General features: G+C 37.8%; 1 protein-coding gene across 1 annotated transcript; it reads right to left on the bottom strand.

The window, feature by feature from the left end:
* Window positions 1-293: 293 nt before the first annotated feature.
* Window positions 294-27,290, bottom strand: LOC121976860 (solute carrier family 40 member 1-like). Its single transcript, XM_042529247.1, has 8 exons — window positions 27,030-27,290; window positions 12,628-12,778; window positions 12,353-12,549; window positions 7,505-7,984; window positions 1,764-1,935; window positions 1,516-1,653; window positions 790-900; window positions 294-696 (listed from the first exon to the last, which is right to left on the bottom strand). The coding sequence occupies exons 1-8, from the start codon at window positions 27,149-27,151 to the stop codon at window positions 568-570; spliced, it is 1,500 nt and encodes a 499-aa protein (XP_042385181.1). The 5' UTR covers window positions 27,152-27,290; the 3' UTR covers window positions 294-567.
* Window positions 27,291-27,383: the final 93 nt, after the last annotated feature.

The raw sequence follows: 27,383 nt of genomic DNA, 5'->3' as shown, positions 1-27,383 counted from the left end.
TTAAAACCTTAATTTCAAAGTAAGAACTAACGATGTTCTTTTTTTTAATATTTACAGATAGTTTAAGTTAGATGTTTCGGCAATTAAAGCATACGTGTCAACAACAATAATAAAAGACAGCCCGGTGCTACCACCAATGCGAGTCCTGAAGAAGAATAATTTTACTATTGCACTAAAACTCCTCAAGGATAATACACAACAATACTAGAAAATAAATACACTATTTAAAAGTAGATGGTTTTGATTACAATGTAGATTCTATTATCCAAATGATAATTGAATATTAATAGAAATGGATAGAAGTATTATTTTTTGATAGATTAAGAGAAATATAAAACAATCCTAAAGTATACAGTGATCTTGAGAATACCAATTTCACAATACAATAATACTTGCTACAATTTAGCTGAATGGCAACATCAAATGATCACACACATGTAAATATATTGATATCTAAATAAGCATGTAGGATTTCTAATGCCTACTGGAGATTTCAACATCGACATGCCTCAATTTCTTAGATCTTCCATGTTTTTGATCTGGTTCCATCAACTAGCATAACTACCCTCAATGGAACTTTCCGAACAGTTTGTCGAAGTGGAAAAGATGCTTCCGGACATGATAAACATGGACCGTATATAGCACGGCGGCTGATGACACTAGGAAGAACGACAGGAGCACCAACTGACCAAAATCCTGTTAAACCGAATCAAAAGAATACGCGGGAAAGTTGAGGAAATCTGTCTTCTAATAAGGTATTTTGGTGAAAGAAATAAAAAAGATGTTTACCCTGGGATCTGAAATTATTGTGCCCATCACATATGTCAGCAAATCTAGCATAGATTGCAACGAGTTTTGGACACCGCCAACGATGCATCGATCAGATTCAGGAACACAATCCTGTTGTAAGACGAGCATCGAAAAGTTGATATCAAAATTCCAAAATTTGCAAGGAAACTCAAGCACCAAGAGAGGTAAACTCCAGCTCTTCAGATTCCATTTGGGCATTGGTCACCAATGAACATGCCAAAAATAGAATTGATGCATCTACTATTACTTCTTCACCATCAGATTCACTCGAACTGATTCTGATTCTGGTTAGTCCGGCCTTTGATGGCACCGCTACAAAATGATGCTGGTTTATCATCCCTAATGATGCTTTAGTGAGTCTGTTCAGGTGCCTTAAACCTCTGCTCTAATCCCATACTAAAGTTGATCAACTAACATTTATTCCCAAAACTCAAGCTTTGAGGAAAAGGATTTTCGGTATTCAGAATTTTCCTAATTATGAATTATGTTATTCGGACACAGGCATGAATATTCAACACGACTATTTCTAAAAAAATTCTATGGGTGACCGATATAAATCTTAAGTATTTACTCAAAGTGTTAATGTGCAAGAGGGGTATAGAGGAGTTGGATGAAGAGCCTAAGTATCAAATATTGCGAATAACAGTCTTGGCAACTGATGGCAGACGACATACTAATATTAGAACTATCTGAAATCAACTCTACCTGCATTTGTTGCACGACAGATAAATCGAACATCCAGAGTCCAAGGCGTGATGCCGCAACTCCTCCCATCAGCATCCATGCTGAAGTTATGCTGTTACCAATCCAAACAGATGCGACACAAACCAGCAGGAAGCACCACTAGAGAAGACAACCAAAGCATCAGTTTGCTATTAGTGAGATTAAAATACAAACAATTCAACAAAGAAAATTCAAGGGAACAGAATAGGATGATGAATTAACACACAAACCTGAGTCCAAATGGACCACAGGCCAGTCCTGATTGTCGAAATATGTGAATGAACAATTGGGTACACTACAGTTGCTGCTATTCCAATTATAGCACTAACACCACGCGCTATACCAATCACGTAGGCAGGTATGCCTTGCCACTCCAAGGTAGCAGTCATTAATGTTCCAAAGCTGAGAAGGGTAAGGCAATGCAAGAGTTATCTTCACTTTCATGCTGGGGTCGAACAATGGCAATAGAAATAGGATACACATGTAATTATACATGACAATAAGAAGAAAAATGAGATGAGAAACCCATAGTTTTCCCAAATATCCAACCCAGCAGAATTTAAAAGAGCTTTCCATTCATTCAACATGTTGGATTCCCTTCCAACATTAGAATGAAGAGATAAAATTTTGCTGGAGAGAAGTGATGGCATATCACAATCCATATCATGTGTAGAGCAAGCAAGCACGCAGAAACAGTCTCACGGTTACTACGAAAGCTTAAGCTAATGAATTAAATGGAAAGGCAATAACACTAGCATGATATAAGAGAAGGCATTGCAGTCTAATCTATCAATGTATGAATTATAAGAATATAATCCAAGTAAAGGTTAAGACAATTAAGTATTTCTTTGTGTCCTTAACAGTCGTCTAGATATTTCATGCAAGCGGGGCGCTTCGAAGAATGTGGTGGGGACACCCTATATTATATTGAAGAGTCATGGTTGGAGTTATATGAGGCAGAGAGAAACCAGTTACTAGTACATAATGTGGTGGAGACACCCTATGTTATATTGAAGAGTCATGGTTGGAGTTCTATGAGGCGGAGAGAAACCAGTTACTAGTAAGTAATGTGGTGGAGACACCCTATGTTATATTGAAGAGTCATGGTTGGAGTTCTATGACGTAGAGAGAAACCAGCTACTAGTACGTATCAAAGCCAACTCATCTGGTTTGTCATTGTTAATCTTGGGATTCCTGTATTGTAGTCTAAACCATCACTCGTTCACTTTTTTTGTACACACTTCTTGATGTTATCTTACTGGTTTCTCATGATCATCTTCTTCGTATTGATCTTGTAATAATACTTCTAACTCTTTTGTTAAGGAATTTCTTAATGATTTTTTTCTTTTAAGAATTTCTTCTCTTTCTTCAAAAATTTCTTCTCTAAAAGACACTCATGCTATTTTCTGTTGGTGCAGTTTGTACTAACGGTCTAACTCAAGTTTTAATGAATAACAAGTGAATTAAATTAGGTATTTTGTTGTCTAACCATTTCACCCAGTGTGCAGGAGTTAACAGTTTGATGAAGTCCAGATAGGTCAACGGGCCGACCGGATATCTGGCGAGAAGTCCAGATAGGTCGACGGGGGCGGAAAGTCTAGATAGGTCGACAAACTAATCGGATATCTGGCAAGAAGTCCAGATAGGTCGACGGGCTGACCGGATATCTGGCGAGAAGTCTAGATAAGTTGACGAACTAACTGGATATGTTAGGTCTGCGGACCGGGGTAAGTAAAGGTAAGTCACTGAAGGAGAGTGACTTAGTGAGGACGCGCCCCGGTTGAAGGGACAGTAGGCGTCGGTCCAGTTAAGGTCTATTTGGGAACCCTAAACTGAAACCTTGACTAGTTCCTGGTTCTGGGAGGACAGGAACTAATTACTACTTATTATGACTGTGCTAACTTTGTTTTGCAAGTTAAATGCTTTAGATTTGGACTAACACAACTTGCAGGATAAAAAGAGCAAAAAAGCCTTCGGATGAACAGTACCCGAAGGCGCCTTTGCATTATTCATGGAAGGCACCTTCCGCAGGATGAAATTTGGACGTCGTCGCAGATAAGGAGCGCGCTGTTCGAGATAGGATTTATCCCATTGGAGGTGCCTTCCACGCCTATGGAAGGCGCCTTCCATGGCCTATATAAGTCAGTCTCAACCAAGCATCAAACACAACCTACTATACGAGCTACTGCGCAACCATTTGAAATTCCGACTGCTCCAGGCTCATACTGCGACTCTGCTGCAAAGCTACTGCGCCCGACGACTGCTCAGAGAACTTTCAATCGCAGCCGGCAGAACAACATTGACACACGAGAGCTCTCACTTTGATCCTTAAATTCTGCAAACGGAAAGTGTAGTATGTTACACTTCTCTGATCTTTTTTGTATTCGATTCCCTCTTCCGGAGGTACCGGAAGACGCTTTTAGTGGATTACCCATCGATAGATCCGCGGGACCTGGGTCTTGGAGTAGGAATCGTCGAAGGCTCTGAACCAAGTAAACTAACCGTGTTTTCTTGTGTTCCTTATTTTCAAATTCGTAAGTACTTTCCGCTGCGCGTACTCGTGTTTTTAAAATGATAAAATAAGTTTTTGAAAACCATGTGATTCCCCCCCCCCCCCCCCCTCACGTGCGTATCGATGCAACACTTTCTATGTTTTTCAATGAATGAGATCTCGACAATTTCATTAGATATCTTACAACTAGAATACTTTTTGTATGCTTCTCTCAACTCCACCACTGTGAACTCTATTTAGATTTAGAAATAATAAAGAAAACCAAAGTATTTTCTTGTGGATTCCTGAAACTACTTTTAGAAATCATTTTCCCTTTGAAAAGATATAGGAGCAAAACAAGACCTAAAAGGTCTTTTTGCTTGAATGTGGAATGGTAGAATTGATTAAGCTAGGCTTAGGTTGGGCTACTCCAAAAATAGTCATGATGAGCTCTATCCACTTGAACTAGTGTTGTAAATGAACTGGATGTTCATGAACAAAATAGGTGTTTGGTTCGATAAATCTTATTTATGTTCGTTTAATAGTAAAAGATTATATGAAACAAACAAATTTGAACAACTAGTTTAGTTTGTTAACCTTCATAAACAAAGTTCATAAACAATTTATATATAAATAAACTTATTTATTAACTTGTGTAAAATTTAATTCTAGTTTTTTTATTCAAATGCATAAGAATATAGTGATTTATAAAATTTTACAATCTTAAATTATTCAAAATATGTTAAAAATAAAGAAATAACATAAGTTTTATTATCAGATAACCGTTTCACCTAAGTTATAAAAAACTTGAACTCAATAAGATTTTTACCAAAAAGGTTGAACAAGTTTGATAAGAAAATAAACAAGGTTGAACCCAATTAAGCTCTGCTTGGCTCATTTGCACATCTACTAGGAAACTTCCTACTTTAGTGGCATGTGCAAGCTTTTGGGACTAAAAATAATATACTTAACTTTAATTCGTTATAGGTAAAGGTCACTTTCGCACATGATTAGACTAGCATGCAAATTCAGTTGAATCTTTCATCACCATTTTAGATTATGTGACTTTCATCTTTTTTACATTTAAGTACGTCTGGACAATGAGATGGGTGAATCCATTCCTATCTAGATATGGGCTACAAATAAGTGAGCCCTCTTCAGGGGTTAACAGCAATGAGTAGCCAATAGTATAAACTCCTACTCTTCTTGAAATAGGGAGTCTAAAGCAACAAACATAGATTTGTTATTTTTAGAGGGAATACAATGTGTCAATTTCAGAGTAGATGGTGTATATATAGATTTTTTTAACTGATCTGTTAAACAACTAACACAGAAAAACAACTACTAAGACTTGATCTATTCTAAAATGTGATATAAAATAGGAATATTGATCATTTGCTTTGAATGGGTTGTCTTGAAGCTTTATACTAATAGTGTCCCCTTCAAAGTCAATTTAGTAGTGTTTGATTAAGTTAACTTTGGAACTGAGAAGTTGGAAGCAAGGTAGGAGATGAAGCAAGAGTTGACTATGAAAGGTAGATCAAGAAAAAAAATTGAAGTAGGCTTTGATGGAAGGAAGAACTAGATCACGAGCCATCAGGAAGACAAAATAAATACAATTAAAATATTCATCCAAACAAACTTAAGACAGGCCATTATAATCTATCATACGGACAAGAAGTATCCATGGCATATGCTACTCAATGGAAAGTCTCACCATGCAAAATGTATAGAATAGGAGCTAAAACAGAGTCCTAACCTTCTTTCTCCTCCCCCCTCCTTATTTTTCTTCTCTTGTAGCCAGGTCTCTGAACATGGAGAACCCTCCTCCTCTTCCTTCTTTTTGTTCTTCGTGTACAAAAGCTCTCAACACATCAGGAGCTCCTCATTCTTCTTTCCCCTCCAGTTCCTCCTAATTGTTGCTAAACAACACCATGCGTTGACACTTAGCATGACACTCACTTTCAAAAAGCGTAAAAAACGAAAGATTAAAGATAAATATGTTGCGGTTATTAAAAGAAAATGAAAATTTATTTAATATTTCATTATCCTTGACTTTATTACTTTTTATTTCCTTGTTCTTTTATGATGCTCCTAATTGTTATTGCTATTGCTCTATGCTTGTGTACTTTTGCTAGTAGTGATAAATTCTATTAGTAGACTTGATAGATGATGGAAACTTATGATAGTACCTTAAAGGAACTTGACAACTTGTACCACCTTAAAAACCAAGAACAGAAATACAAACCTATTTATACCAAACTGATACAACATTTATGGACTACTTATACTATAAGTCTCAGCTCTGTGCTTTGAAAGAGTTATATGACTACTTATACTGAATTAGAAAAACCAATGAATTAGTTCTACTATAAAGTCAGCCTTATTTTACCATTCTATATGAACTAGAAAAGATTCCTTTGGTCCTTTTGTGGGTTATCTAGTTTTCTACCATCCTATATGAGATGCATTCCTTATTGGGTGGATTGGGGGTTGTTCACCTTCTCTATGCGAGATGCACTTGGTATTGGATGCATTGCAGGTACAAAAGAGAAAACATGAGAAAATGATGAAACCACTTAAAAGGAATTAAAGAGAAATGACGAGAACGGATTAATGATTGTGCAATGCTAAAAGAACATAAAATACATTCCTACTGAATATTTTTGCATGTGCATCTCCTCTTACTCCACTTTGCACTTATATGCTCACTTCTCACTTTTCCTTTGATTGCTAGATTTGTAGACTAGAATCAATCTTTAAGGTTGGTTTTCTATTTTAGGCACATCCTAATAATACTCAACTACTATATTGGAGATGAATTCATTAGTGCCCTCTTATTTTCTTATTGCACAAATTTTGTTCTTTATGCAGTTTCTTTTGCGTATTTTCTTTTTACCAACATGAGTTCACCATATTGGTAAATATAGGTACATTCTGAGAATGATTCAATCATTATGTCAATATATTTGACTTATTTAATAATTTTTTTGGTTTTTTTATTATTAGAGTATTGTGTATTTTTCGGTGTTGCTATTATGCGGTAATGATGCAGTGATAGATATTATCATGAGTGAGGCCTTTGGGTGGTGAAAACGTTGGCAGAGAAGCATTCCATATGTGGATCCATATTTCAACACAAAGATACTTTAAATCTTTGCTTTTATCATGGTGGAACAACTACATATATATTTAAATCAATTACAATTATGACACATTAACTTTTCAAATTAAACTAAAATATAATTAAGTTGAATGCAGCTATAAGGATGCATCCATGATATTGCTCTTCAATGCTAATATGGAGCTAAGTTTTGGCAGAGAAGTAGATAACACTGCATTTTTCAAATTTTTCTTGGTAACTCATGAATTACAGCATAGCATGTTAAGATCCAATTAGTTCTACTAATACGTCACAAGGATTGTTCAGCAATAAGGACTAGGAGTTAAATTTAAAATGCTGGGATAGATATTACTCACCTTAGGACTGTGAAGTACAATAAAGCCAGAGAAATTCCTGGGAGAACCACTTCCTGCCTGAAATATGTAACCCAACCATCAAAGCAAGGAATTGCTGAGAGTCTGTCGACACATGAAATATTATGACGCTGTACTTCGGTTACCGCATTCATTCCTTCAGATGAAATGCAACATTCATTCTCATCAACTGATGAGATAGCTATAAAATCAGTTGGAGCTACTGTCTTGTTTCTCCTCTGGCTTCTGTCACCAAGAGCAGGAATACCATTATATACAGATGTTAGAAGCCAATACTGTATCCAAACTGAGATAGTATTCCATAGAGCCAAGACAATTGCTGATGCTCGAAGTGAGATGAAACTAATGATGAAGCCACTGAAAACAGGGGCAAGTAGTTTGCAGCACAGATCAATTCTTCTAATAACTGAGTTCATTTTTGTCAATTCCTCTGGAGGTAGACCAGTAGAAATTACAACCACCCTGAATTTAGAGAAGATTGAAAAGAGTTATAAGATACTACTAATCATATTCTATTGTGCTCATCGGCATCAAAATCATCATTAAGCCATATTTTTCCCATCACTTCCTAAATCTCATATCTCCATTGAGTTCTATGCAATTTTATATCATTAGTAATATATATTCAAAGTATATTAATCGATATATTTAATATACATTATAACAACTCCTAAAGCCATAACATTAATCCTATGAACTTGATGAATAAATGAAAAAAAAAAAAGGAAAAGAAGCTAGATCGCTTAACCAAAACTAGTCTGTAGTTTCAATTTCATGACTAATAAAGTTGCAGTTATTGTGAGTATAATAGAAGCACAACACCCTTGAATTGCCTTAACTACTGGGAAATGAAAAGATGCATTGAAAATAAAAAGCTAATTTGTAATATTTAGGTGCGTGCAAACCCTTAAATTATGCTACATTGAGATCACAACCATATGCATATCTTCTTAGGCAATTTATTAAATGCTCTAGAATTTTCAGTTATTATGTATAAATAGGCGTCATGGCAAGTAATCTTGGTAATAAAAATTGCAATGCAATGAAAATTTCTATTTCCCTACTATTCTTCTTGTAAGTGTCAACGAATCTAGTACAGGAGACATGACAATGAGTTCAACTTCCATGTTCTCTAGCACTTCAAATAGAGCACCCAACTTCACTTATGGGCATTTCTACTATTAATGTAGTCAAAAGTAAACTATCTTCATGCCTCAAAACTTTTGGAATGTTACAGTATCACATCCTCATAGTGCATTGTCCACTTACTAGGAGAGGTACCCCGCTTGGTGACGATGTGAAAATAGGGATCCAAAAGTCATGCAAACTTATTACTAACTCAAGACAATCAAGAAGTTCAACAAACTATAAGGGCATCCCGATGCACAAAGCTCCCGCCAATGTGGGTCCCGAGGAAGAGTCTATTGTACACAGCCTTACCCTGCTTTGTTGTTTCCGAATATATATATATATATATATATATATATATATATATATATATATAGAGAGAGAGAGAGAGAGAGAGAGAGAGAGACCAGGGTGTTACACTGCACCCCGTGTGCGCGCCCCCATGCACGACTGAGGGCAGCTGCCCTCGTGACAAGCGTCGGTCAATACTGCCACGTGGGTAGCTGCCCTCAGGCATGCACGGGGTTGATCATACGAAGGTGTGCAGCATACCCCCCCCCCCCCCCTCTCTCTCTCTCTCTCTCTCTCTATATATATATATATATAATGAACACGTATAATGCGATGACATGTGAACAAAACAAAAAAAGGTACAAGGAAATAAAATCAAATCGGGAATCACTAGGTTAGATCTCTGTGCAACTCTAAATGATAACTAAAATCAACTATAATCTTAAAAGGTAATCTTTGCTTACAAAACTGGAGGCAAGGAAAATTAGAAAGAAAACACAAATTTGCTTAGAAATGTGCATAATTTAATCTTATTAAGAGGTTAAAAATACCATGCAAGTACAATTTTATATTACAACTTTAAATTCTCCTTCGAATTTTAAGTTTATAATATATATATATATATGGGTGGGCGGAAATGAAAATAGTAGCGGTAGAAAACTTTCCTCTATTTATTTCGTAAGAAAAGATGAATTATTTTTCTTTCTTCTTTTTACCTAATGGATGGATAGATTTAAGATGGGATTTAAGAATCCATCCGCAGATCATTTTTAGATATTTTTTTCATCCGCTCAAATCAGGTGAAAAGGAACTTTCTTTCCTCCCTTCTCATGAGAGACAGCCTAATTTTTCCAATAGGTTCGTAGTACAGATCGCAACCATGAGGTGGTCTCACATGGAACAAACAACATGATTGACTTGATACTTTAGCTTATATGGTTTCAAAGAAGTCTAAGTAAATTCATCTATTAATGTGAAACTACTTGATGCCACTAACTTCCTTGTTGTTTGTCTCTATGTTGATGACCTTATTTGCATAGGCATAAGAATTCAAGTTGTTTAAGAGTTCAAGCAAAGCATGACAAGGAAATCTGAAAGAATTGATTTCGGATAGATGAAATACTTCCTCAAAATACAAGTAAAGGAGGCCAAAGGAGAACTATATTAAGAGAAATATATCTAAGAGCAAGGTTTAAAATTTCGAGTCATGCAAGAGTTTTGGTTTATGACCGGAACGATAAGGTTTTTGTACCATATCATGTCGCGAGTATTTTTAAAATATAAAAATATATGTATTTAATTTTTTTTTATTAATATTTGATTGTTATAGATATTTTTCCTAATAATTACCCACCATCTTCATCCTTAAAATGGAAGGAGAAAAAGAAATGGAAGAAAGAGAGAGAAATTATCGGAGAGAAAGGAAAAGAAATTAATTGTAAAATAATAATAATAATAATAATAATAATAATAATAAAGAGACAAAGAAATTAACGACCCTAAATCCCTAAATCTTTAATGAAAATAACCCTTAACCAAATAAACTCTAAAAGGGGAAAGAAGAAGTAAGAAGAAAGGAAAAATAATCGATAGCTTGCCTGCGGCTAGCACATTGCCTCTGCCAGGTCGTGGCAGCCTCACGACCTCGCGAAGGCCTCCACGAGACCGTTGCTACCTCACAGTTCCGCCTGTGCTTGTGCCAATGTCGACCGGTAGGCAGAATGGTAAATTTTGTGCCAACCGACACGGCTTGGTATCACGAATCACGTCCAAGAGATGTTTTAAAAGTTCCAACTGGATAAATGCAATCATGTTTCAACTTTTATGAAAATAAATGAAAATAATGGAACTCTAAAAACTGATGTAAAGATCTACAACCAACACAAGGCCTCACATTGTTCATATTGTATGTGTTACAACAACAACAACAACAACAACCAAGCCTTTTCCCACTAGGTGGGGTCGGTTGTAGTTCATATTGTATGTGTTAATTTAAGATTTATGCAGAAGCCAAGCAAATTCATTTTGTTGCTACAAAACGCATCCTAAGATATCTCCTAGGAAGAAAAACACATGGCGACAAATATCTTTAAAAAATTGGCACTAAGCTCACATGACTTTACTAATAAAAATTGAGCTAGTTTAGTTAATAACATAAAAAGCAATTGTATTTCCTGTCACGATTCAATGGTGATTTCTTGGAGTATAACACTTTACAATACTAAAGCAGCATGTGAAGTTTGGTTAAGAAGGTGGATTTGCAACAAACTTAAGCTCAATCAAATCATTCAGTGTGACAACACATCAACAATTGTACTGACCAAGAATGTTATTTCCATGCAAGATCAAACTGTATTGAGATAGATTCATCATCATTTTATTTGGGATATGGTGGGAAAAAGGGAATACTAGTGAAGACCAAAAGTATAGATGATCAAGTTGCATATTTTTCTAACTAAAGTTGTGACTCTTGAATATATAGAAAAGTTAAAGACTGGACTAAATATTACAAATTGAGTATTGGAAATGAAAAGATGCATTGGAAATTAAAATGTTAAATTGTAATCTTTAGTTGTATGCAACTATGCATTCAACTCTTCAATTTATGGTACATTAGAGATCTCAATCATTAGCATAATTTTCTAGGAAATTTGTTATAATTTGTTAAGTGTCCTATAATTTTCCATTATTGTGTATAAATAAATATATGTCATGGTATATAATCTTAGTATGCAAAATGGCCTTGCAACAAAAGATTCTCCTTCTACCATCTTCCTTAGGCCACTATTCTTCTTGTAAGTGCCAACATTGACATGGTGATGTAAATATGTAATAACTAAAATCTTATTGATGATACCTCAAATAATGAAGTTCATGAAGAAAATAGCAAAAACTAGAAGGAAAATGACAGAGAAGAATAGTGAAACATACTCTGGCAGCTATGCAACAAATTAGTAGAACACTGATGCACCTCAAAATTGAGACGAGTCATTATAGATCTTTTATTTTTAAAGCATCTATTCGTCATTTTTCCCAAATTCAGATAGTGCATATATCAGCTATTACGAATCTAGCATGGATTATATTACTCTGCATTTAACAGTCTGACAGTACTTTCACATTTTTCTATGATAAATTCCATCCTTTGTTATCTTTTTGTTTCAACCCAATTGACGCATAAAATTAACTTTCCATAGCATAACAAGGAGAAATACCTTTTGTAGGACTAAACTATATATCCAACATTGTAGATTATAGACTCAAAAAGAAGTTGGAAGAAGATACTGCATTTTTTTTTATAGAAAACAATCAAGAAATAATAATTGCCATCAAGATGCAAATGATCATCACAAGAGTTATTACATAAGCTTACAGTTCAAATTGGCTGTCAGTAATGTAACTGACACTTACCATTCCCTCTCGATTAATATTGTCCCTGCAAGAGTAGACAATTTTCCAACTGCCCCAGAAATGTTGATGAGAACAACTAATAGAATGAATTGAACAAATGCTGTCAACATCAAGCCATAGTAGGACAGTAGCACCGTCACTGAGACTCCAGCAACCATGAATGACAAATTTTGAGTCAATAACCAAAGCCGTAGAACCTGTCGAATGAGTATGCAGTACAGAAGATTCCTTGCTATAATGTTGCTACAAAATTAAAGAGCTAGATAAAAAGTTACCTGTAAGTAAGTCAATTTGTCTACTAATGTACCAACTATGGGACCAAACAATGCAGTGGAGGCAGATTCAACAACACCATACAGAGCAGTGAAGAGCAAGGAGTCTGGCCAAATGTTTATCATGTACAGACTAACTGAGAATTCCCACATTCTGCAACCATTTGGCAAGTTAATAATACCATCTTTTGGTAAACATGTAACTGAGGCAACAGAGGAAGGAATTTTCAGGAAAAGTTTTAAAAAAAAATTGAGAAAGTGTTCAACAATTCAACTTAAGAAAACAAGACTCCAGTTTGGCACCTGAAGTATCAATTTTATCAAGCAACTGCCACAACATACATTTTCAAAGCATAAATTAGGACAAAAAATAAAAGAGTTACTCTATCAAAATTTTAATAAAGAAAGATGGAATGTTTTCTGAACTCAGGAACATGAAAGCAAATTTGGAGGTTCTTCTCAGAGATGAAGCCACACACTGGATTCAGATTAAAAAAATCAAATGGATAAAGGAGGGGGATGAAAGCATTGCTTATTTTCACAAAATTGCTACTATCAGAAAATCCAAATTGAAGATGAAGCATATAGAACTGGGAAACACATTAGTCACAAATCTGAAGAAAATTTTGAACAAGTTCACAACCTTTCTCAAGCACCTATCGGAAACGCAACATGACACTAGTATGAAGTTGGCATCTAACATAGTAACGCGGAAAACCAACATTAGTAGCTCTAGCCTCCCCTTTCTCATAAATAGAGTTTGAATGTGCGAGCTTTGGATGACTAAAATCACCTGGTCCAGATGGAAGGAGCACAGGATTCATAATCAATTGCAGGGATATCATCAAACAAGAGGTTTTTGCCATGTTCAACCAATTTTATGAGGGGATACAACAATAGATCTTTTCTATGTTTAACCAATTCTATAAGGGGATACTTGACACTAGTAGATTGAATTATGCATATATAGTGATGATACCTAAGAAGGGGCATCCAGCCTAATATCACTAGAAAATATCTTCATCAAATTACTTATAAGGGTGCTAGCAAGTAGATTACAAGAGGTTATGATAAAGTTTATTAGGAAGTTTTAATTTGCATTTAAACAAAAGAAAGGTGTCATAGATGAGTGCTGATGAAGCTCTAAATGTATGCATGGCACAAAAGCAAGATGTTGTGAGAATTAGATTAGACTTTAAAAATGCTAACGATAAGGTGAATTGGGAAAACATCCTACTATGACTCAAGCTTCATGATTTCCTCCCTCATTGGATGATATGAACGGAAGAGCTTAACCACTCACACTGCTATTTTGATCAATGGCCAATTATACCATTGGTAATAACCTCACCCCAAGTTATTCGGAAAGCTATGTCTACGTGGGTTCTCCATGCTAGTATCACATGTTCCAAAATCCTAACCTAAGGGGCTAACCTCTCAAGTTGGGTTGGTACATCAACATCTATAGGTTGACCTCTCGAGCTGGGTAGGCACATGTGCATTTATAGGTTGACCCCCCAAGCTCCCTACTCCAAGCACTTCCAGTTCCCCCACTCAACTAGTTACTAGCCACCAACAAATGTGGTCCACATTCACTACTTACAGAGATAATGGCCAATAATGGTCGAGCCATTAACATTAATAAAAGCGGTTATGATTAATAGAATTAATGGTTGGAGCAACTAACCTATCCCTACTTTCCTAATGACGTTACCATGATCTCCGTAGGTTTCTATGATACCTACACCTATAAATACCAAGGTATGTTGGTATGCTAGGGGAGGATGTGTGGATTTCTACCAAGGGACCTTCCTCTCTTGTTACTATTCTCTATCATTCAATACACCTAACTTAAGTATCAAAGTGATTTTGATGGATCACTCTAACTCCCTTGGCATTTGCTCACTTGTGCACAAGTTGGGTCAAGCAGCTTGAGTTGGAGCACGTTGTACAAGTCCGATCGAGTTGGGTTAGGTCAAACTATGCCTTCCCTCAGCATCTACCTTGGCGGCAGACCTCATCGTGCAAGTCGGCTCACGCCTCCACCGCATTATTCATACTGCTAAGTCAGATTGGCATCTGTCTCAACATCCACTTCAACATCAATAGATTTCTGCATCATTTTGGTGTCGTTTGAGGAAATAAGATTAAATTGAATCAAGACATTGAGATGATGTTCACTAGAAAACTCATCCTGAGGAGCCTCAAAAGCTCGGGATGGAGTTTTGTTAACTCTCCGATCACAAGTTCACCCAGGTTGCGGGATCAACTTTCTTATATTCTCTCCCCAACCTTAGAGGTTGCCAAGTCATGGGATCGAGCTATATTCTCTCCTCGATCTCAACTAGGTGGTGGGATCAAGCTTCATTATCTCCCCAACCTCAAAGGTTCACCAGGTCATAGGATTAGCTTTTCTTATTCTCTCTAGACCTCAAAGGTCCACCCAAGTCACGATATCAAGCTTTCCCCTTTAGCTTCAGTGATTCTAGGGCTGATTTATGGATATTTCTCTTGTACTCGGGATCAAACTCCTCCCTTAGCCCCATGGCTTTAGGATTGACCACTCTGAACTAGGTTATGTTAAATTAGCACAACCATTTTAATGATAATTTCTTATTCAAAGATAACATATTACACATTACAAAATCTACTTAAGCACAAAGGCCTCAAGAAAGAGACTCATTAAAGCCCTCGTAATGCACCAATAGCTCCGCCTTGCTTTCCATCTTAGTCGTGGTCCTGAGGATGCTTCTACGCCAGTTATGTTTTATAGTCCAGCTCTACTACATTAAAGTCTCTGAACACCTTGTCCTTGGTTTTCAATTCCACTCAACTATTAGGGACCGACATTGACATCTTGCTGACTTGAGCACTCTAATTGAGTTTCGTACACCTAAGCTGCCCCGACTTGACTTGACTTGATGGGGACTAGTGATACCCCTAGTAATAACCTCACCCTCAATTAGCAAGCTATGCCTATGTGGCTTCTCCATGCTAGCATCATATGTTCAAAGACCTCGACCCAAAGGGCCAACTTCGAGAGCTGGATTGGTACATCAACATTTATAAGTTGATCTCCCGAGATGGGTCACCACATTTGCATTTGTAGGCCAACCTCTCAAGCTAAGTCTTTTTAAACTCTCTAAGTTGCCTAGTCTGACCTCCCTACTTCGAACTCTTTGAGCTCTCCCATCTGATGTACTCCGAGCTCCATGAGCTCCTTACTCTGAGCACTTTAAGCTTCTCGTCCTGTGCAATTAGTGGCCACCTGCAAATGTCACCTGCGTTCACACCATTTGTCGAGATAATGGCCAGTAATGATCAATCATTAACATTAATGGAGGTGGTTATGATTAATGAGATTAACGGTTGAAACGGCTAAACTACCCCTACTTCGAGGGTGTTACCATGATCTATGTATGTCATTTGAACCTACACCTATAAAGATCAAGGTACGTGTTGTATATAGAGAGCACTAACACAGTAATAAATTGTACCAAAACAGCAAGCATGCAGTAAACAGGTAAATAAAAGAGAGGTCGAGAAAATGTATCTCCGGTTGAAGCGTCGGCGTGCCGACTGTCTTTAGAGAATTTATTGCCGGCCACGGTGCAAGGCTCTCCGGAAAAATACTCCCAAGATCCGACAACCACTCGCGTCGTCCGTAGGTGCACTCCAAGACGAACGGCGCACTCGGACTCAACCTCAGATCGCTAAAAACCAAGCCTCAGGACAAACTCTCGGTAAGGAAGAAGACAGAGAGAGGGAAGGAGAGAAAGCAGACTGCTTCGGTGTGTGTTGAACCAGGAACAGAAGCAGTGTATTTATACACTCTGAAGCAGTGCACGAAGCAAAACGTGCGTCGCTTCCGCTTCCTGACGCGCGGGTGCGTCGCTTCCTCACGCGCGAGATAGATGCGCTGCTTCTTTACGCGCGGGCAGGTGCGCCGCTTCCTCACGCGCGGACCAAACCCAAGTGCACTTCCTCACGCTCGAGCCAGAACCAAGAACCAGACCAAACCAGAGACTGGCAAAAACAAACCAGGCCGCCTGCAAGCGCGAGGCCCACGAGCTGGGGATTTGCACCCCCCTTGCGCGTGATGATCACGTGCGTCGCGCCCGATTTATGGATTTCCGGCTCGAACCCCCCGAAACCACTTGATTTGGGCTCGGCCCGCGCATGCGTGTAGGCCCCCTTAACATTGCTAAGCAAGGATGGAAGGACTCCATATATAAGCTCTTTCAACCTTCTTGGCTTAGCAATGTGGACTAAATGCATACACATATGCATTACCAAAACATGAAAAATAGTTTGAATTAAATACATAAAATTCAACAATCCCCCACTAATTCAAATTATTTTGGTTGAAAACAAAGACTTGTCCTGAGGCTTGGTTGCAATGAGCTTTTAGTGAAAATACCTTCCGGTTTGAATTTTCACCTAAGTACACCAATTTTATTTACATAGGTTTGAAGTGAACTCAGTCTTGAACTTAAACCTTTTATATGTGAAAATCAATTGGTAACAACTCATCACGGGCGACGATTGAATCCTTCTGGGTTGGTGCATTACGGTCATGCCACCGAATCTTGTTTCATAAGTGCTAAGGAGAGTTGCCTAGACCCCCCACACTGCGGCCACACAGTTACACTTACATAGGTGAGTTCTCCAAGGATGTATTGCGAGCATCCTGTCATTAAGACCTTGAACTCATTAAGAGCTCCTAAGCTCATCCTTACTAGCAGTCAAGCATCTATCCAGGGAAGAGACTATGAGATTACATCTCAATCAATTTGATGCTTACGGTTCACCCTTATAGCTTGTTTATACCACATTGAACCTACTTCTTGGGATCTCCAATCAGATAGATTCGGTTGCCGCTATAGGTGAAACCAGGATAGACCTCAGTCTCATTCCCTTACTGGATCTCTTGATTTTTTCAGAATCAAGTCCTTTAGTGAGTGGATCAGCAATATTGTCTTTTGAACTTACAAAGTCCAATGACACCACTCCAAGAGACACTAACTCACGAATAAACTTTAATCTTATTCGTACATGTCTCTTCTGTTTCTGGTTATACTTGGAGCTTCTAATCTGAGCTATTGTTGTTTGATTATTGTACTGAAATAGAAGATATTGGCTTCATCATCAAGGGAATTTCATAAAGAAGACCCTTAAGCCAATCAGCTTCAGTTACTATGGTATCCAAAGCACACAATTCTGCCTCAGATGTAGAACGGGTTATAATCGTCTGTTTAACAGACCTCCAAGCAACTGCACCGCCTCCAAGTGTAAAGACATAACCAGTAACGCCTTTACACTCAGCAGTGTCAGCTATCCAACTAGCATCACTATATCCCTCCAGGACTGCAGTGAATCTCCCATACCACAAGTCCAAGGATATAGTGCCTTTTAGGTATCTGAGTACTCTGTCTAATGCATCCCAATGCGTTCTGTCCGGACAGCTGGTAAACCTGCTCACTTTCGTTATAGCAAAAGAAATATCAGCTCTAGAACAATTTGCTAAATACATTAGATTACCTATTATTTATGAGTATCTTAATTGAGACACTGCCATACCACTCTTATTCTTGTGGAGAGTTTTTGAAAGATCATAGGATGTGACGACAGATTTAACTTGGCTATAGCCATATTTCTCTAATACTCTCTCAACATAGAGTGACTGAGAAATTACTATTCCATCAGTTGAACGAGTCAACTTCAGCCCTAAAATCATGTCAGCACAACCCATATCCTTCATATCAAACTTACCACTTAAGAGGGCCTTAGTCTCATTAATAATAGAAAGGTTAGAACAAAAAAGTAGAATATCATCTACATATAAACATAAGATAATACAATTATCACCTTTCATTTTAGCATACACACATTTATCAGAATCATTCATTTCAAAGTCAAACGATAGCATAGCACTATCAAATTTTTCATGTCACTGCTTTGGGGCTTGCTTCAAACCATAAAAAGATTTGACTAACGTACAGACTTTATTCTCATTTCCAGAAACTACATGTCCCTCAGGCTGATCCATATATATCTATTCTTCAAGATCTCCATTTAGGAATGTCGTTTTGACATCCATTTGATGGACCTCAAGATGATATATGGATGCCAATGCTATTAACACTCGGATTGTAGTAACAAGAGAATAAGTGTCAAAATAGTCGATCCCTTCTTTTTTGAATCCCTTAGCAACTAAGCGGACTTGATTTATCTCTTGACCCATCAGGTGTAGTTTTTTCTTAAACACCTATTTACATCCTATAGTGGTACACCCAGGAGGTAAATCTACCAACTCCCAAGTGGCATTAGAGATAATAGAGTCCATTTCACTTTTAATAGCCTCTTTCCAGTGCTTAGCTTCAGGAGAAGCCATAGCATCTCTATATGTCACAGGGTCACCTTCTATATTATAGGTGATAAAGTCTTGGCCTAAATCCGTAGACACACGTTGCCTCTTGCTCCTTCTTAGTTCTGTATGCTCACTAGATTCATCTAGTCTAGAGTGACTTGAGGAAGGTGTACCTTCTACGGATAATGGAGCCTCTACAGAAGCAGACTTATCTCTAGTAGGAATACTAAATATAGACTGAGGTGTTCTCGTCTTCATAGGAAATATATTGTTAGAATAAGTAAAAGGGTATTTGTGTCTTTTGGTGTATATCTTCTTTTCTATATAAAGGCCTAACTCGTGGGGTTCCTATAACACGAGATTTTAGGTTTTGCTTTGAACATGGTATCATAGCCAAAACCCTAATTTCTTTTTCTCTTCCCCGCGCCGAATTCCTGTGCCCTAGGTTTTCATGGTGTGTTGCATCGCACGTCTTGCCCTCATACCCCTCAACAGAATGGGATTGCATAACGCAAGAATCGTCATCTCCTTGAGATTACTCGGACTCTTCTTCTCCATTCTCATGTCCCTCATCAATTTTGGGGTGATGCCGTACTTACTGCGTGTTATCTCATCAATCGCATGCCTTCATCCACTCTCCAGGGTAAAATACCTCATCAGGTACTTTATACACATCAGTCCCTTCATCCTCTACCACCTCGGGTCTTTGGTTCTATTTGTTTTGCTCATGCTCTTGATCCCGGCATTGACAAACTATCTCCTCGGTCTCATAAGTGTGTCTTCCTTGGGTACCTACGGTCTCAGAAAGGGTACAAGTGTTATTCCCCTACTCTTCGTCGATACTTCATCTCTGCTGATGTCACATTCTTTGAGTCGGTTTCTTTTTTTGGTCCTTCCGCTTGGCCGAGGTTTCTCCCTCTCCACCTGCACCAGTAACTATCTTTTGTCCTCCAGAGGCGCCTCTATCATCTCCAGTCTCGTCCCCTCCTTTGCAGGTTTATCAGCGTCGTCCTCGTTCTGCTTTGCCGCCGACCAACACTGACACTACCGTGGGCACATCTTTGGAGCCAAGTCCTTCATCGTTTCCTCCGGTCCCATCTCCTGACTCTGATGTTCCTATTGCACTTCAAAAGGGTATGCGTTCCACTCGTAATCCTTCTCCTCACTATGTTTCTTTAAGCTATCATCGTCTTTCCCCATCCTATTATTATTGTCTGTCTTCCTTGTCGTCTGTTTCTGTTCCAAAGACTGCAGGTGATGCCTTTGCTCATCCAGGATGGAAACAGGCTATGCTTGATGAAATGAGTGCCCTACAGAGCAATGGAACTTGGGACCTCGTTCCTCTACCTCCTGGGAAGTCAGTGGTTGGTTGTCGATGGGTGTTTACGGTGAAAGTTGGTGTAGACGGCACGGTTGATCGGCTTAAGGCTCGTCTTGTCGCTAAAGGCTATACTCAGGTATTTGGATTGGATTATGGCGACACCTATTCTCCTGTTCCTAAGATGTCTTCTGTGCGTCTTTTTCTGTCTATTGCTGCGATTCGCCATTGGCCCCTTCATCAGTTGGACATCAAAAATGCATTCTTACATGGTGACCTGCTCGAGGAAGTCTACATGGAGCAACCTCCGTGTTTTGTTGCTCAGGGGGAGTCGGTCTTGTATGTCGCTTGCGGAAATCTTTATATGGTCTCAAGCAGTCACCCAGAGCATGGTTCAGTAGATTTAGTACCATAATTCAACAGTTTGGCATAACTCGAAGCGAGGCTGATCATTCTGTTTTTTATCACCACTCATCTACTGGTTGCATCTATGTAGTGGTTTATGTTGATGATATTGCCATCACAGGTAATGATCATCTTGGGATTTCACAAGTAAAACAACATCTTTTCAAACATTTCCAGACAAAGGATCTCGGCAAACTCAAATATTTTCTAGGGATAGAAGTGACACAGTCTAAAGATGGGATCATTATATCCCAAAGGAAGTATGCAATGGATATTCTGGAAGAAACAGGAATGTTAAACTCAAAGACAGTCGACAATCCCATGGATCCTAATGTCGAGCTCCTACCAAATCAGGGGGAGCCTCTTTCAGATCCTGAACGGTACAGGTGATTGGTAGGGAAACTAAGCTACCTTACTGTCACTCGTCCGGATATCTCATTTGCAGTGAGTGTAGTAAGTCAGTTTCTTAGCTCTCCATGCAAAGAACATTGGGATGCAGTGACTCGCATTGTTCGATATATCAGGGGTGCACCAGGAAAGGGTCTTTTATATGAAGACAAAGGACATACTCAAGTCGTAGGGTATTCTGATGCAGATTGGACAGGATCTCCCTATGATAGAAGGTCCACTTCTGGATTTTGTTTATTTGTTGGAGGTAACCTTATTTCTTGGAAAAGCAAAAAACAGAATGTTGTGGCAAGATCCAGTGTAGAGGCAGAATATCGAGCTATGGCTATTGCTAGTCAAGAACTTGTATGGTTAAAACAGTTGTTTCAGGAACTAAGGTTTAGAGAGGTTACACAAATGTCACTCATATGTGACAACCAAGCCGCTATGCATATTGCCTCAAATCCAGTCTTCCATGAGAGAACAAAGCATATTGAAGTTGACTGTCACTTCAGAGAGAAAGTCATATCTGGAGAAATATCTACTAGTTTTGTCAACTCAAATGATCAGCTAGCAGATATATTCACTAAATCACTTAGAGGTCCCTGGATTGGCTACATATGTAACAAGCTTGGTGTATATGATCTATATTCTCAAGCTTGAGGGGGAGTGTTAGAATAAGTAAAAGGGTATTTGTGTCTTTTGGTGTATATCTTCTTTTCTATATAAAGGCCTAACTCGTGGGATTCCTATAACACGAGATTTTAGGTTTTGCTTTGAACATATATCCTCAAAAAATGTAGCATCGCGAAGTTCTACAATAGTATTTGCATCTATTCCAGAAATTTCTGATTTAATAATCAGAAACCTATATGCAATACTATTTTGAGCATAACCCAAGAAGATACCATCAACGGTCTTTGGACCAAGTTTTTTCCTTCTGTGTTCAGGTACTAGTACCTTTGCAAGGCACCCCACACTTTAAGGTATTTCAAACTTGTCCTCCGGCCTTTCCAAAGCTCATATGGGTTTTTATCCCTTGACCTCATGGGAACTCTATTTAACACATGGCATGCAGTGTATAGAGCCTCCCCCCACATGAAGTTGGGTAACCCAGAACTGCCTAACATGGAATTAATCATATCTTCAAGGGTTCGATTTTTTCGTTCTGCTATACCGTTGGATTGAGGACTATATGGAGCAGTTACCTCGTGAATTATACCTGCATCTTGACAAAATTTTTGAAACAGGTTCGAGGTAAACTCTCCACCCTTATCAGACCTTAACCTCTTAACAGATTTATTTGTTTGATTCTCAGCTTCAGATTTAAAAATCATAAATTTATCTAAAGCTTCATCCTTAGTTTTCAGCAAATAAACATAACAATAACGAGAGTGATCATCGATGAAATACCGTTTATGGTCTCTCGTTATTACACCGTTAAACTCACAACAGTCAATATGAATCAATTCTAAAATATCAGAATTTCTATCAACTGATTTGAAGGATTTACGGGGTTGTTTATATTGCATACAAACTTCACATTTTTTCTTATAATTTATAGCATGCTTAAGAATCATGTCTAGATTCATCATTCTTTTTACAGTATTAAAATTGACATGTCCTAATCTGTCATGTCATATATCATAAGACTCAATATTTTATGAACAACCAATATCAGTAGATTTATTTAAGGTAGCATTTTCTACATTGAGTTTAAATAAACCTTCATTAAGGTAACCTTTTCCAATAAAGGTTCTTAAATGTAATATTACAACTTTATTACATTTAAAGTTCAACTCATAACCAGCGCGGACTAACTTTGACCCGCTAATCAAATTCCGACGGACCGCTGGAACATGATGCACCTCATGCAGTGACAGGACTTTTCCAGAGGTGAACCTCAGGTCAACTTGTCCTATCTCAAACACCTTGGTTGCAGAATGGTTCCCCATGGCCACAGAAGTGCCTTCAATTACCTAATAAGTAAGGAAGGCAGAGCGATTAGCACAACAGTGCACATTAGCACCTGTATCAACTAACCATTCATTGGGTTGATAGATCAAATTTAGTTCGGGTTTGAAGGTAACAAACCTATTGCTGGTGTCGTCACTAGCAGTCACGACATTTGCTTGTGCCTTGGTGTTAGACATATTGCTCTGGTTTTTCTTCTTAGGGCAGAATTTGGCATAATGTCCAACTTGTCCACATGCCCAGCACGGCTTGGTTCCATTTTTCTTTTGAATCTTTGGTTTGGGTTTCATCTTGTTCTTCATTTTCTGATTTTTGAATTTTTTCTTGTCAGATGAGACTACTACGTTTGCCTTTGGAATAAAATCCATAGGCATTCTTTTATCATCATCTTTATGTTGCTTCCGATGTTCTTCTTCGATATTTAAGGCAATCATCAAATCTTCTAGAGAGATTTTACCTCTCCTATGTTTAAGAGTCATGCCAAAATCTTCCCAACTCGGAGGCAATTTTTCGATGATAGATAAGACCTGAAATTTTTCAGGTAATGGCATATCTCCTTCAGCAAGACCATGAATTTGAACTTGGAATTCATGTGTCTGCTCAACCACAGATTTGCCTTCTACCATTTTGAAGTTTAGGAATTTTGCCGCAGTATACTTTTCTAAACCAGAATCTTCGGAGTTGTATTTTTTATCCAAAGATTTCCACAGCTCTTTAGCCGAAGATGTTGAGCAGTATACATCAAATAGTGCGTCTGAGAGGGCAGACAGGATCCTCCCATGGCAGAGGTAATCCCTTTGCTTAAACCTCTGTAAGGCAGCACTATAGGCAGGTTCCTCTTCATCAGGTGAAGGAGGATCTGTTTCTATAACGGAGAATAGTCCTAGTGTAGTAAGCCAAAATTTCATCCGTTGTTGCCAACGTCTGAAGTTTTGCCCGAAAAATCTTTCGGGTCTAGCACTAGCCTCATCAGACCTCGTTACCCTATCATTTATCATGTCTACTGATGCTTGCAATAAATTCTCTAAAATTGTTGTATATAGAGAGCACTAACACAGTAATAAATTGCACCAAAACAGCAAGCATGCAGTAAACAGGTAAATAAAAGAGAGGTCGAGAAAATGTATCTCCGATTGAAGCGTTGGCGTGCCGACTGTCTTTAGAGAAATTATTGCCGGTCACGGTGCAAGACTCTCTGGCAAAATCCTCCCAAGATCCGACAACTACTCGCGTCGTTTGTAGGTGCACTCCAAGACCCACGAGCTGGGGATTTGCACCCCCCCTGCGCGCGATGATCGAGTGCGTCGCGCCCGATTTATGGATTTCCGGCTCGAACCCCCCGAAACCACTTGATTTGGACTCGGCCCGCGCATGCGTGTAGACCCCCTTAACATTGCTAAGCAAGGATGGAAGGACTCCATATATAAGCTCTTTCAACCTTCTTGGCTTAGCAATGTGGGACTAAATGCATACACATATGCATTACCAAAACATGAAAAATAGTTTGAATTAAATACATAAAATTCAACAGTACGTTGGTAAGGGAGGATGTCTCAATTTTTGGTAAGGGGTTTTCTCTCTCTTGTTCCTATTCTCTATAACTCAACACCTTATTAACTTAAGTATCAGAGAGGCTTTGTCGGATCACTTTGGCTTTCCTAACATTTGCTCACTTATGTGCAATTCAAGCCAAGCAGTCAAAATTGGAGCATGTTGTACAAGTCGGACCGAGCTAGGTCAGGTTGGACTGCACCTCCCCCAAAATTTGTTTCAACACAGTACAAACAAGTTGGGACCACTTGAGATAGTTTTTCCCAATTAATTTATAAGCAGCATGCATATGTTACAATTTTCCAGAATGTTAAGATCAAACAATCTCCTATGATAGTGTTGTAGCAATTGTTTCTGCAACTTCTGACTTTTTTATAAGTAAGAAAAGTTACAAAAAAGATTGGTGAGAAATAGGGAAAAAGAAATCCAACTATGAGACTGATTAGGAAAAAATTGATAATAAAAGCTGAATAACAGAGAATAAAAAAATTAAAAAAAAAAATTGGCAAAGAAAAAATCAGCAATGAAGGGCAAGTAATAGGGAAAATTTCGATAATAAAGGTCGAGTAACAAAGAATAAAAGGAATAAAAAAATCAACTATAGAGAAAAATCTAGTTATGAAGGATATTTGAGAAATATTTAATATTTTTTTAAAAAGAGAAAAATAGAAACCTAAAACGGATGAAGGGATGGAAGAAGGAAACCAAAAAGCCTAACACTCGGATACCATTGAAAATTATATTAGCTCCAAACTTGTATAATACGCAAGATCCTAACCTCTTTTATCCCTTTTTATAGATTAATAACAAAATTTATTTTCATAAAATAATAGATTTTTCTAATAAAAGCCATAAAAAATTTAAAAGACTTTTCTATATAGATTTTTCTAAAAAAGCTAAACAAACAATTATGAAAAACTTTACAAATCATGTCTTCACATGTTTTTCAGATTCTATGATATCTCAAATCTAGTCCTGGGAAACTATTGCACTTCTCAAACAATGATCATTTGGGAAAAGAAGCATATGCTGATGTTGATTGGGAAAGGTCTCCTAATGATAGAAGATCTACTTCCGGATATTGTGCCTTCATTAGCAAAATTCTAGTAACTTGGAAAAGCAAAGTAAAAGATGTGGTTGCTACATCAACTGCTAAAGTAGAATACAGAGCTATGGCACAAGGAGTCTATGAACTTCTATGGCTTAAAAAGTTTATGCAAGATGTTCATCTTCTCCAAAAGGAGTTTGTGTTGTTACATTGTGATAATAAAACAGCTATTAGCATCGCTCATAATCCTATCCAAAATGATCATACCAAGCATAGTGAAATTGATTAATTCTTTATCAAAGAAAACAATAGAGATGATTACAACCCAAAAATCAACTATACATATTCAGCAGATTATTTTATTCCTTTGTATACAAGATGAGTATGACAGCTATATATGTACATGCACTATCTTAAAGGGAAGTGTTGACAAGGGTACATGTCTTAGTTATTATTTTCTATTTAGTTGTCCAATAGGAGTGTTTCTGTAATTTTTTATATCTCAAATTTATTATAAATGTGTTACCTAGAATAGGGAATTGTTTCCCATTTTCTTTTACAAAAACCTTTATGCCTAATTTTATAAGTAGTATACTTGGGAAGCCCCTTTGATCCATGGATTGCAAAATTTTCGTGTGAATTGAGAAAACAGGCTGAAGGTAAAAGAAGGGCAGTTGCTAAAGCAATATTTGCTACATCAAAGCAACGACAGACTAATCCCAATGATACCTTTTTTGCCATCTTATCTCCTCTAATCTTCCTAAGTAGGTGACTGTTAAGATCTAGATTTTGACACTGCACTTTTGTTATGTATAAGCTATATAGAGAGAGAGTACTACTTTTTTTGAAATGCCTCCGTAGTTTTTGAATCATCATTTTACCCCATAGCTTCAATCTGTTGTTGTTGAGATATCCCTATCCAGTTAAATCTTAGCCTGTTAGTTATCTTTCCATGATCTCCGTGATGCAAGCAGATTTAGAAATCAACTTGCGTCTTAAGACTTTAAACAATTTGGAGTTATAAACACATGCTACGACTTTTATGGAAACCTAATAAAAAAAAGTCCATTTCATCTTAAATTTCTGTCACAAATCAACTTGCGGCTATTTTGTGCTACTAAGGTCACAAGTTCTAAGGTCAACACGCAATAAAAATTACAAGGGATAAAACCATGATTCAAAAACTCTGCATCATTTAAAGAAAGGTGGCACACCATGAGAGGTCTCTCCTACAACAATAATCTTTTTCCATAAAAAGAACTCTTTTTGAGTCGGTGCCAAATCCATTATCAGTCTAAGAGAATGTCAATGACCTTTTGAGATGAGAGGAATAGGAGGGGAGGGGATGTTACCTTGCTCCCCATCTAGCAAGAAAATGGCCCATGTACATGCGGCGGATGAGTGAGGCGGAGGGAGGGAGAAGGCATGGCTGCGAAGTGCCCGGCAGCAGAGCTTCCCTAACGTTGCTTTCCATGACCACCTCTCTCCCTTCTTCTGCTCTTCTGCGTGTTTTCGACTAATTTGTCTGTGAAGGCGCTTGGATGAGACCTTCGATTGCATGTGGATGTGGATCATGTCTTTGTTATGGCGTCAACGATGTACCAGACTGAATATCAAACCAAAAACCAGTTGTATCTAGCAGGAGACACACCTTGTTTTATTATTTTTTAACAGACGAAAACAAACAAATTTGTAATTTTGTGGAA

The sequence above is a fragment of the Zingiber officinale genome, chromosome 4B (assembly GCF_018446385.1).
Source record: "Zingiber officinale cultivar Zhangliang chromosome 4B, Zo_v1.1, whole genome shotgun sequence".
Classification (NCBI taxonomy): Eukaryota; Viridiplantae; Streptophyta; class Magnoliopsida; order Zingiberales; family Zingiberaceae; genus Zingiber; species Zingiber officinale.
Note: the sequence above shows the minus strand (reverse complement) of the source record. Positions and strands in the feature narration are given on the sequence as shown.